Consider the following 13,206-nt stretch of genomic DNA (forward strand, 5'->3'; position numbering starts at 1 on the left):
GTGTAATCACAAATCATAACTTTGACCTGTTTCAGGTGTACAATTCAAAGGTTTTTAGTCAGTTAACAGAGTTGTGTGACTGTCACTGCAGTCCAGTTTCAGAACATTTCTGTCTCCCCAAAAAGACCACAATTCCTTGGCTGTTGATACAGCTCCTAATCCCAGCCCCAGGCAACTACTTTCTGGATATTTGTCCTCCTGATAAAGCTTTTGCTGGATATTACATTTAATAGGGTCATAGGTTTATGGTGTCTTTTGCCTGTGGCCCTTGTCACTCAGCAAAATGTTTGCGAGGTCCATTTATGTGGTGTGTGTCAGCATTTTGTGTCTTTTTGTGGCAGAACAGTATTCCCAGGTATGGATAGATTGTATTTGGTTTATTCACTCACCAGTTGATGACTATTTGGGTTATTGGGTTATCCACTTGTTGACTCTGTTTTGGCTGTGGACATCTGCATGTACTTCTGTGCAGACATATGTTTCCATTTGCCCTGGGAAGACACCTAGGAGTGGAATTGCAGGGTCACCAGGAGAAGGGTTTGCTGGGTTTCATGCCAAACTTATGATTAAAATTTTAAGAAACTGCCAAAATGCTTTTTAAAGTTTTCGCAGTATTTTATATTCCTTCCAGCAACCTGCAGTATATGAGTTTCCGATTTTGCACATTCTTGAGAGCTTGTTTGCAAGTTCTAGCAGGGGAGCGCGGCTACTCATTTACCCGTGACCGAAAACCGGTCCTCCTCTATCGGGGATGGTCGTCCTCTTGGACCAAGCACAGTTTTGGGAGGGACACACATGGAGTGGTGAGGGAGGAAAGGAACATCTGCCTAGTGAGCCAGGTTAGCCAGATCAACCCTGGCAATCACCCCCAGCCCAGTGAACCCTGACGATCAATGGGGTGACAGATGTCACAGCCAGATGGCCCTCACATCTAGATTCTCCACATTCTTGATAACACGTTATTGTCTGTCTTTTTCATTATAGCCATTACAGTGGGTGTGAAGTATCTTATTGTGTGTGTAATTTACATTTCCTAATGCTTAATGATGTTGAACATCTTTCCATGTGCTTCACCATCTTTATGTCATATGCAGATTTAAAATCTTCCTATTATCAGTTTTAAAACATGAGGTAATGGCTGACTTACAGTGCCTCTCACCATTTCTACTCCTTTCCCTGCCAGTTTTTTAGCTGCATTATTTCTCCATTGTCAGGAGTTATATCATATTCTGTGGCTGTTACAATTATTTTTTTCTTTCTCTTAAAGTATAAATGGATGTAAAGTTTACTAATAACTGTTTTTCATTCTTTCACCACTTACATTTTGTCTTGCTGAAGTTTAGCAGTTTTTTTGAGAAGGGATTGGCTAACATTCTTCTGAATTCTCACCTATTTAAAATGTTTGGCTGTGGGCTGCATGTGGTGGCTTATGCCTGTAGTCCCAGCACTTTGGGAGGCCAAGGCAGGAAGATTGCTTGAGGGTAGGAGTGCAAGACTAGCCTGGGCAACATAGCAAGACTCTGTACATACTAACTGGTGGTGGTGGTGGTGCATATGTGCAGTCTCAGCTACTTGGGAGGCTGAGGCAGGAGGACTGCTTGAGCCCAGGAGCTCGAGGTTACAGTGAGCTATGATCATGCCATTGCATTCCAGCCTAGGTGACAGACCCTATCTAAAAAAAAAATAAAGAAAAAAAATTTGGCTATTATAATTGAATGAAAGTTTGCTTATGTTTAAAGTTTTGATTCTGTTACAATTCTTTGAGGACGTTTTTGGTATTTAAGCCTTGAATGTTGCTGTGGACAATTCTAAAATTTTGTCCCCTCATACTTTATTTGAACTTTTTGTCTAGCTGCCCAAATGATTCCTTCCTAAAGTTTGAGGACCAGTGATGACTCAGGAAATGAGTTGTCAAATTATCTTTGTGGCGATCATTTTATGGTAGTTATCCCTGGAATACGATATCTTCATTTATTATGGACAAGTATCTTCAATTTCTAAAATGTTTTCCTGAATTATGCCTTAAACTTTTTTTTTCTTGTTCTATTATTTGATTTTTGTTTCTTTAGGGATACTGATTGTGGGTATGTTGGATCATCTCTCTCTGTCTTCCATATCTGTCAGTTCTCTGTGTTTTTTTTTAGACGGAGTCTCGTTCTGTCGCCCAGGCTGGAGTGCATTGGTGCAATCTCGGCTCACTGCAAGCCCCACCTCCCGGGTTCATGCCATTCTCCTGCCTCAGCCTCCCGAGTAGCTAGGACTACAGGCGCCCGACACCATGCCCTGCTAATTTTTGTATTTTTAATAGAGACGGGGTTTCACCATGTTAGCCAGGGTGGTCTCGATCTCCTGACCTTGTGATCCGCCTGCCTTAGCCTCCCAAAGTGTTGGGATTACAGGCGTGAGCCACTGTGCGCCGCCAGTTCTCTGTGTTTTAAATCTATTGGTTGCTTTACTCAATCTTTCCCATCAGGTCCCTCCTATTTTCACCAGTGCACATTTCCTTTTGGCTGCTTCCCATTTGGCCTGTATTTTGGTGATATTTTCATTCTTCCATTTTGTCCTCCTGAGGTCTGCCACCCTCATTCTTTATTTCCTGCTAATGTCTTCCCATAGCTTCCCTGAACTCTTGTAAATTCTTTTATGTTTTTGTCTATTGAATCAGTTTTATTTCATGAAGTTTTATTAATTTATAACAATATGTTTGGACAAAGCTTTAATCTGTTGCATGTAACATTTCTTTGGATGTTCATCTGTCATTTTTCTTTTTTCTTGCACCATCTTTGTAAAGGCTTTTTTGTTTGTTTTTTGGTTAGTAGGTATGAAGTAGCTCTTTGCAGGAGCCTCAGTGGGCCAGCAGACAGAGCCGTGTCCCATACTAATAGGAATTTTCATGACTTGAGGGTGTGTGTGTGTGTGTGTGTGTGTGTGTGTAATCCTTTCAACCTTTGCTATTCCCTTACTTGCTGAAACTTTGGCAGTGAACCTTGGTGGTGTGTCTAATGCAGTCTCTTTTTCATCTTGCCTCAGCAACAGACTGCTGCTTACAAATATGGCTTGCCTGTATGGTTTCTCATTCCATATCAATCACACTGTGCCCAGGGAAGCTGTTACCGTGAATCTGCGCACCTGTCCCTGTCCAAGAAAGTTATGACTGGTTTGTTGTTTATTTGAGGCTCCGCCATTTTTATCTGAGATCTACAGCCATGAGCAGCCTCTCCAAGCATTTTCCTTCCCTTCTTTCTGACCTTCACTGCAGCTTGGCACATCTTTCTTACATTTTCTGGTTTCGGGGCTACAGATGTCTTCCAGTTTCCTCAGGGATGGAATTTGCATTTTTTAGTGTACTGCTTATTGCTTTTGGGTGAATTCCAAGAGGAAGTCCTTATAAGTCAGGATACTATGACAAGACAACTCTAGTTTTTTACCTTTTCTCTGGCAGTTAAAAATCTTGGTTTTTTGTTGTTGTTACTTTTTAAAAGTAACTTTTCAAATAGAGCTAACTAATAAAGTAGTTTTGCAGCAGCTTTTAACTTTAAGGTCTAGAATCATCATTTTAGTAATAAGGTATCACAAGGAAAGAAATAGTAGTTTTTATTTTGACTATTCCTCAAGAAATTGAGAAGTCAGAGGAAGTTAATGGAGAGAAATTCAGAATAGAGCATAGGTTAGTATTTATACACTAGAGGCCTTTAGGTTTGTTGGATTTGTTTATCTGGAAGACGGCGTTGCATTACTGGGCTTACCAGTTTTGCTATCAAGCATCAATTGTGGTTACCCATTTATGACTTGCCAGCGTTCCTGAGATGTTCCCTTAGCGTTCTTAGGATGCTCAACTCAAAACTCTTGGCTGGATTTATGGTTGAATTAAACAGACCTTTCCATGTACAGCAACAGTCTGCACGCAAGTATGATAACAAAAAGAAAGTATGACATACTTTGTTCAAGCATCATTATCCAGAAGTAGAAATAACCTAGACATGAGATCATTTGAGAACTAAAGAGAAAGGAAGTTAAGCTACCAAGTATCTGTTAATGACTAACTCAATTAAATTTTTAAATGCCAAGGTGCTAAAAATCAGAATATATATATTTATCTGGGGATCTTGGGCAAGAGAGACAGGAGTTCAGTTCAGAGGATGAGGAGTCTTGCTTTTTGCTTATGTAGGACAAGGAGAAAATATTTGCAGGGAGGGTCTGAGCACCTTTAGGCTGGGGTGAGGTGGGAGAGTAGAGCCCTTCCTTCCTGCCGTCACTGGCTCCCTGGATGGGCATCAACACCGTAGCCAGGTCCATGCCTGCTTGACAAGCCCAGCTAAAGCCCAGTGTAAATGACCATGCACAGGGCCTGTCCCTGCTGAGCAAGTACAGGGAAGGAGGGTGGGGTGGGGAGGGGCCACACCAAAGTAGGAAAAGTGCACGGAGGGACTGGGAAGGGGGAAGGCCAACTTGACTGATGGTAGAGCTTTCTCTGGAGATTGCATTTATTTTTAACCATGAGACAGTGAACAGAAAACATATATGGAATAGAAGTAATTTTGCCTGGCTTGTGAAGATTATTTTGGATACGACTGACTTCATAATGAATATACTGCTCCCCCACCACCACCTCCACACACACACACTTTGGTTAATTGACCCAATACTGAGGGTATCTTTTCCACTTCGGTGAAGGGCACTAGGCTGGGATTCTAGATTAACCAGGCTGGTCTCATCCCTCAAGGCTAATGAGTGAATGAACCAAAGCAGAGATCACACAACCAAACAGATTAGAAACAGATGCTTAGAAAAAGCTTATTTGAGGCAGAAGTGAGAAAGGCACTTATATAACAGACCTGTGGAATCAGGCATTCAAAAGAGAAGGGGCCAGCGTGGTGGCTCACACCTGTAATCCCAGCACTTGGGTCATTTGAAGTCAGGAGTTTGAGACCAGCCTATCTAACATGGTGAAACCCCATCTCTACTTTAAAAAAAAAAAAAAAAAAAAAAATTAGCCAGGCATGGTGGTGGGCATCTGTAATCCCAGCTACTGGGGAGGCTGAGGCAGGAGAATCGCTTGAACCTGGGAGGCAGAGGTTGCAGTGAGCTGAGATCGCGCCATTGCACTCCAGCCTGGGTAACAGGGTGAGACTCCTTTGCAAAAATAAATAATAAAATGAGATAAGAAAAAAATTAATAGAAAAAAAGAAAAACTTTGTTGATACTATAGTACAATGTGTGGAATGGTAGAATGGCTTCTTGGGAAAGGGGGAATAGTTGGAGGGGTGGGTGGCCAGAAAGAAAGAAAGGGTGACTTTTTCTCCAATGTGAGTGAGACGCAGCCCACAGTTCTATTCCTCGCACCCCAGATAGCTCTCTGGTGCCCCTTCTGTGCCCTTTTGTCCAGAACTGCCCCCTGGGGGTCTCTTTTTCCCATCTCCTCTTTCTCCATGACCCTCACCATTGGGCCTGGTGGTTCATTTTGCTTTTTTGGTTACACATTTAACCCCTTCCCTTGATTCTCACGGCTTTCACCCTGAACCCATAGCCCAGACCCAGCTCCAGCTTCCAGACAGGAAAGCCCACAGGATGTCCTTTTATAGCCCTAGGGAACGTTCCAAAGCACACTCACACCTCCCCCTCCCCCTCCTACTTCCTCCCTTCTGCCCTGATTTCAAACTTTCTCATCAGTGTTGGACCTTTTTTTTCTTTTTCTTTTTCTTTTTTTTGAGACGGAGTCTCGCTCTGTCACCCAGGCAGGAGTGCAGTGGCGCGATGTCGGCTCACTACAAGCTCCGCCTCCCGGGTTCACGCCATTCTCCTGCCTCAGCCTCCCGAGTAGCTGGGACTACGGGCGCCCGCCACCGCGCCCGGCTAATTTTTGTATTTTTAGTAGAGCTGGGGTTTCACTGTGTTCGCCAGGATGGTCTCGATCTCTTGTCCTCGTGATCCGCCCGCCTCGGTCTCCCAAAGTGCTGGGATTACAGGCTTGTGCCACTATGCCCGGCCCAGTGTTAGACTTTTACCTCCTCCTCTCAGTAGCTAACCATTTGTAACATTGGGTTAGTTTTTCCACAAAAATAGATTTTATAGCATCACCTTTTGATTTCCATTGCTGCTGTCCAGATTGGCATTTCAAGCATGAACTGTGACAGTTGCTTTGTGACTGGATGCCCCAGCCCCTGCCCTCCCAGCCCTCTTTCTTTAGTTATATATAGTACCGTCGTCAGGTTCATTTTTCTGAAATTGTTGTTGTTGTTGTGTTGTTAGTCTTCCCTCAGTGACTCCTGCTGCCTACAGGGTAAAGACCGTATTTTTCAGCTGGGCATTTGGAGTCCTCTAAAGGAGGGGGGTCCCCAGACCCTGGGCGGTGGACCAGTGGTCTGTGGCCTGTCAGGAACTGGGCTGCACAGCAGGAGGTGAGCAACAGGCGAGCATCACCGCCTGAGCTCCACCCCCTGTCAGATCAGCTGCAGCATTAGATTCTCATAGGAGCATGGACCCTGTTGGGAACTGCGCATGTGAGGGATCTAGGTTGTGTGCTCCTTATGAGAATCTAATGCCTGATGATCTGAGGTGGAACCGTTTCATCCCGCAACCATTGCCTCCACTTTATCTGTGGAAAAGCCGTCTTCCACAGAACAAGTCCCTGGTGCCACAAAGGTTGGGGACCGCTGCTCTAGAGCCTGACTTCAAATCATTTCTAAAATACATCTTGAACTCTCTGGCTCTGATTCTCACTCTTTTTCCTCTGTGCCATCATGTTTCTGTCCTGTAACTCTGTGGATGCCATTCTACTTCCCAGGAGTGCCTTTTCCTTGTCTGTCTCCTATCTCTTTCCAAGTATTATCCAATGTTTGAGACCACCTTGAGTTCAATTCTCACCTTCTCCATGATGGAAGCCTTCCCTCTCTTTCAACCACTTCATCTCACATGGAAATCTCATTCCCTTGTGTCCTTCTGACACTAAATATGCAGCCACATATAAATATACTGGCCGAGTGGTCCACTTGTTAAGCAGCCAATATTGACCTCCACTCTGTGTGAGGCATTGTGCCTAGGTAGGCACTGAGCTGCAAGGGACATTCGAGATTGGGTTCCTGCTTTTTAAGGGCATCACAATGCATTCTCCACACACGTGGGCTCAACCACCACGGTGTGGCTTTGACAGCAATGAGCACAGAGGGGATAGCAGCACACGTACTCTGCACCAGATGCCAGGATGTGACATTTGTTTTCGTTTTTGATACTAAGTTTCACGCTTCTCACCCAGGCTGGAGTACAGTGGTGTGATCTCGACTCACTGCAACCTCCACCTCCTGGGTTCAAGTGATTCTCCTGCCTTAGCCTCCCGAGTAGCCGGGACTACAGGTACACGCCATGGCACCTGGCTAATTTTTGAATTTTTAGTAGAGGCAGGGTTTCACCATGTTGACCAGGCTGGTCTCGAACTCCTGACCTCAGGTGATTCACCCACCTTGGCCTCCCAAAGTGCTGGGATTATAGGTGTGAGCCACCACGCCTGGCCGGGATGTGACATTTGAACTGAGTTTTAAAGCAATGATAGAAGTTTCCAGGTGAAGAAAGTGGGCAAAGCACTCAGCCACAGTGAGCCACGCATGTGGAGACCTGGAGCCAGATAGAGACAGCGAGAGGGGAGGGAGAAGCTGAGGGTGTCATTAGGCAAGAGTAGACCATCTGGAGAGGAAAGATGGTTGTTTTTAGGAAAATAACTTTGTTGATACTATAGTGTAGTGTGTAGAATGGCTTCTTGGGAAAGGGGGAATAGTTGGTGGGGTGGGTGGCTGGAAAGAAAGGAATTATTAGGTGGTTATTTTAATAGAAATAGACACTAGAAACCAAGATAAATGACCCTACTTTCTGTTGCCTCTGTCTCGTGAGTATATGTCTGTGAGTGTATGTCTATTTCCTCAACCAGATTATAAGCCCGGGCTCTGCAGTGCATGTTTTACCTGTTTATCTTTAGAATACCCACGGTACTTAGCTTGTGACTGTGTCCATAAAAGGTAATTAATGGATGCTAATGATATGGCTGAGGTGCTGTTTATCATCTTCCCACCAGACTTCGATGTGTAAAAAAGTAGTGCTTAGCCTAGCTCATTGTAGACACTGAATAATTAAGAACAGACTGTAAAACAAGAAAGGAATAAAATATGCAACAATATGCAAAATTATTCCAAAGAATAAAGTATGCAAAAAGTATTTGCATACCTTGAGTGCTTAAAGGTGACTTTGTGAGTGAACCGACGCCTCCCCGTATGGGATTCCTGTGCAGGGGATGGAGCCCCCTGCCCACCTGGGTGGGTTCAGGGAAATTCCCGTGACAAAGGGGAGAAGGTGGCACACAGCTTGGGTGGTATCAGTGAGTCTCCTGTTCTGATGTGTTTTTCTTTCTCACTGCTTCCTGCAGATATTCTCTAAGCCACTTTCATCATGGGAGAAATAGAGCAGAGGCCAACCCCAGGATCACGACTGGGGGCCCCGGAAAATTCGGGGATCAGTACCTTGGAACGTGGACAGAAGCCGCCCCCAACGCCTTCAGGAAAACTCGTGTCCATCAAAATCCAAATGCTGGATGACACCCAGGAGGCATTTGAAGTTCCAGTAAGTTGGGGGCTTATCTGTGAACCCAGGAATGTGGTGGGGGGCAGCCTTTGGTGTGGGGAGGTTCGGCTCATTCCCATGGCCAGTGACACGAGGCGGCTGGAGGGCTTGCGTGTTCAGCACCTCCCTCCCCATCCCCTCATGGCCCCGCTGACCCATTCTGGTTTCGAGCTCTCCAGTGTCTGAGTTATGCATGAACCACCCATACAGTGATGTCAGTGGCCTCGGCACTTGAATTTTACTGTGACTTTCCATTCAAATACATATGTAATGTAAGTGCGTATGTATACATTATGTATATATATGTAACTGGAGGGAAGAGTGGTCTTGTGGCTGGATCCCAGTTTAATTTACTGGTCATAGGCAGTTCCTCTGTCACATTGGTGCTTGTGCGTGTGTGTTTGTGGCCGGGGGGCTGTCGAACTCTAGTCACTGGCAAGAACAATCCCGAGAACATCATTAAAGAGCCACGTGTGTTTTCATGTGAGGGAATCAGGAGAGCCTGTGGATGCCACCCCACAGGGTGGGTGTGGGAGTATCGAAAAGCCTCTTTCCGAGCCTACCATATGGCAGCCCTAGAGATGGGGAGGCCCTGCCACCCCAGGGCCCTGGACAGAGCAGCCTGGGGCCCAGAGCGGTCACAGGAGGAGCCTGCAGCCTGGGCGCCTCAGCAGCTGGAGCCGCTGGAGCCCTGGCACTACTCACTTCTGTTCTTCTCTGAGCTCCTGCTTGGCCTCTCCCAGCCTCGCCTCTCCCAGCCTCGCCTCTCCCAGCCTCCTCCTCAGATCGCTCCTGCTGCCGCCTGCTTCGTGCAGCTGCCGCACATCTTACTCCCCGCAGGAGAGGAAGTGGGAGTGTCTGGCTGGCTAAGCGGCCGGCCCACTCCCTCTCATGGGCTCAGTCCAGAGAACTCTAAGCACGCCTCAGATCTAGTATTTTGGGTTTTCTGTCTTGAGTATCAAATACCACGTCTAATATTGTTTGTGGGGGAGGAAAATAACTCTTGAATTCCAAGCAGCCAACTTATCAAGAACTCTGGGAGCACACCTGTTTTTAACGTGGAGACGATCTGTGTGTCATTCCTGTTGGCTAGAGGGGCTGGAATTTAATAGCCGGCATTAACGTTGGTAACCCATCATTGAATCATTTATGGGATATGAGTCAGCAAATTATATTTATTTCAAAGAACATCGCTCAGAGCATATGAACTAACATTAAACATCTCAGGAAAAGATAAACTCAGAATAGCTATGCTTAAAACCACCAATTTATTGCACACTGCAAACCACCTTTGTGTTTTCTGATTTTCTTGTGGAATTTGTATCTTTCAAGGACTTGGGACAGCTTTGTATTTTGGTGAACAAAGCTATTGCTAATCTCCTAAAATCATAGACTCTGTTGAGGAGAGCCCCTGCCGTCCGGTTAGAATTGGGCCTCCTGGCATATGTGTTCCATATGTGTGCCACCTCACCCGCTTTTTTGTGTGTGTTGTCAGGCTGGTTCAGTGAGGTGTTTGGTTTCAGTGTTTCCTATTCAGTACTTTGAAGGACTTCTGAGCCCAGGTTTCTATCAGCACATTCTATTACACGGTGTTCTGCTGAGTGGGTTGGACTGTGGAACTGGCACATGCCGCTCTTGTGTGCACTCACTCCAGGGATCGTTGGGCTGCACTCACCGTCAGTTCTTCTTGAAACCAAAGTAAGTCAAGACCCCATTCCTAGCTACTATTTAGCACCTATCTAGGAACTCCCTGCCCAAGAAGTAGTAATAAAAGTGTGTTTTTATCTTTTAAAATTATTTTTCTTCATAATTTCCGATGGCTTATGCTTTGCATTTATAAGCCCTTTGTCTGGAAGGAACCTTTCTCATAAGGTTTCTGATAAACTCCTATGCATTCTTATAAGCCCTATCAGTTTTACCTGAATGCCTACTCTCTCAGGCAGTGGACAGGGCTTTTTCTTTCTTCCTGCAGACCTCTTTACTCATACACTTGTCGGATGCATGAAGGAGCCTGAGTTCAAATACTGGCGTCTCCTACTGATAGTTGTGCAGCGTGAACAAGTTATTTAACCTGTCTGTATTGATAAAATGAGGCTAATAATAAACTCTATACTATATGAGAATAAAAAAAGAGGTGACAAAGTGTTTGGAACAATTCTTGACATGTAGTAAGAGCTTAACTAAACACAGGATTAGTAGTATGACGTGCACTTCCAACTGCCTGCCTGTTCTGTCTATATCCCCAGCATCTAGCATGGCACCTGGTGTATAGTAGGTGCTAATTAAATGTTTACTCACTGTTAGAGTGAGTTTATTTTACAAGTAGAATTAATGCCATTGTTTGTTTTCACATGTCTCCTCCATTCATATTTTTCTTTTTCTTTTTTTTTTTTTTTGAGACGGCGTCTTGCTCTGTCTCCAGGCTGAAGTGCAGTGGTGCGATCTCGGCTCACTGCAATCTCCTCTTCCCGGGTTTAAGTGATTCTCCTGCCTCAGCCTCCCAAGTAACTGGGATTACAGATGTGTGCCACCACACCCAGCCAATTTTTGTATTTTTAGTAGAGACGGGGTTTCACCATGTTGGCTAGGATGCTCTCGATCTCCTGACCTTGTGATCTGCCCACCTCAGCCTCCCAAAGTGCTGGGATTACAGGCGTGAGCCATCATGCCCGGCCATATTTTAATTTTTCTAGTTTGGTCAGAATGTTTCTCTTAGCCTCTGGGCAATAGATATATTCCTTAACTGGCTGTAGAAAGTCATATATCAGCATTGTTGGTGGTGGAGCTGATTCTGAGTCACTACCTCGTGCTCTTTAAGAGCAGCCACAGCCAGGCCAGCGGCATCTGGAAGGCATCGGCTGTGCTGGCTCAGTCATCAGGGATTGGGAGGAAGGTGACTACAGGATTGTGAGAGACTCAGCCCCCTGGTCTTGCTTTAAAACCTTGCTGTGGAACTTTTTGCTGGGAATTCAAGGCCAAGTGTCTGACCCTGGAAACATCCTTTGATGGAGTGCCCCAAGTGAAGGACTTCTCATGGCCCAGTTGCATTCACCACACAGCTGAGCCGGGCGCCGGGCCAGAAGTCCCTGCAGTTTCCTTTGGGGATGACTGGTGTCTTTCCCTGGGGGTTGAATTTCCTGGGCCTTTGCTTATTAATTTTGTTTTAAAATATGGATTTGTAGGTAAAGCAGTCGTTTAAAATGCAAATCCCCTAAATGCTTCCTGGCACAAAGAACCACACCATCTTCTCCATGGTGTCTGCGTCCTTCTTTGTACCCAAAAACAATTATTATTAAAGTGCTCTACCTTTTGGAAGGCTTTGGCAGTTAGCTCCAAGATCTTTTCTGTTCCGTAGCTGGTTCCACAAGCACCTTTGCGGTTGAACTTGGATGGTCTTTTTAGGTATTTCCTCTGCGGAGTGGAAAGTTCAAGGGCAGTATTTATAGTAAGTTGCATGGTGTTTTATCATCTTTGTGTGGAAAACACTATGCAAATAAGCTTCAGCCTGTGGTTTATGATATATGTAACTTTCTCTTCCAACCAGAGGTTATGAAACGGAGTGACTCTTGGGCATCTGAAAGGGTTAAGAAGGTGCCCCTATGCCCGCCCAGACCATTTCCCTGATGGTTCCTGGGAAGGTTTTCTGTGTCCCCTCCTCATGACCCTGCTAGTAAACAAACACTGTTCCCACTGACAGTAGAATGAAGCAGATGGTTTCCTCTCCAAGTGTTTATTCAGTTTATGTATTTTCATTAGCAGTGTTTCTATAGGAAGAGCAGAGGAAATCAGACACAGCCATTTTTATTTTTTATTTTTTGAGACGGAGTCTGGCTCTGTCGCCCAGGCTGGAGTGCGGTGGCCAGATCTCAGCTCACTGCAAGCTCCGCCTCCCGGGTTTGCGCCATTCTCCTGCCTCAGCCTCCCGAGTAGCTGGGACTACAGGCGCCCGCCACCGCGCCCGGCTAGTTTTTTGTATTTTTAGTAGAGACGGGGTTTCACTGTGGTCTCGATCTCCTGACCTTGTGATCCGCCCGCCTCGGCCTCCCAAAGTGCTGGGATTATAGGCGTGGAGCCACCGCGCCTGGCCGCCATTTTAATTTTTTTAGTTTTATTTTTTGCTTCTTTTGAGCAGCCGTGGTAAAAAATGCTTGGAGAAGATGCTCACAGGTGACAAAAAAGACACCTAGTGCCTGTCGAAGGGTTCGAGGGAGTGGCCAGTTGCAGGAAGGTGGACGGTGGCACAAGCCCCGAAGCCCCCCAGGAGAGCAGGGGCAGGAGTTAGCTGTGGCCGAGGGAACTCGGCGCTGAGAACCATCATCGCAGGAAACGATCCCTGTAACTTTCTCGTGTTCCTGTCTTATCACTGCTGTACTCCAGCTTTTGTAGCTCCTGAGACTTATGTAGGATTCATCCTTTGCCTGAGGATCAAGTGTGGGCTTCGTAGCTCGGGGAGCCTGGGAGAGAGCAATGAGCCTGCGTGGAGGGGCCCTGTACACTGGGAGGTGCCCGGGCAGCTCCCATTGTTCTTCTCAAGCACAGTCCTTGGCTGTTTGTCTTCTGCATTAGCTTCTCATGCCGGAACACCCTCTTATTTGTTTACCT

The 13,206-nt window shown here is 45.8% G+C and overlaps 1 protein-coding gene across 2 annotated transcripts in view; it reads left to right on the forward strand.

Moving 5' to 3' along the window:
* FARP1 (FERM, ARH/RhoGEF and pleckstrin domain protein 1) overlaps positions 1-13,206 on the forward strand; it is a 461,133-nt gene that overhangs the window by 215,447 nt on the left and 232,480 nt on the right. For both annotated transcript variants that reach the window (XM_050765964.1, XM_050765965.1), the window contains one exon: positions 8,411-8,604. In XM_050765964.1, coding sequence (XP_050621921.1) covers positions 8,434-8,604 — 171 coding nt within the window. In that variant the 5' untranslated portion in view covers positions 8,411-8,433. The remainder of the gene's footprint in view (positions 1-8,410; positions 8,605-13,206) is intronic.

This window comes from Macaca thibetana, chromosome 17, assembly GCF_024542745.1.
Source record: "Macaca thibetana thibetana isolate TM-01 chromosome 17, ASM2454274v1, whole genome shotgun sequence".
Taxonomy (NCBI): Eukaryota; Metazoa; Chordata; class Mammalia; order Primates; family Cercopithecidae; genus Macaca; species Macaca thibetana.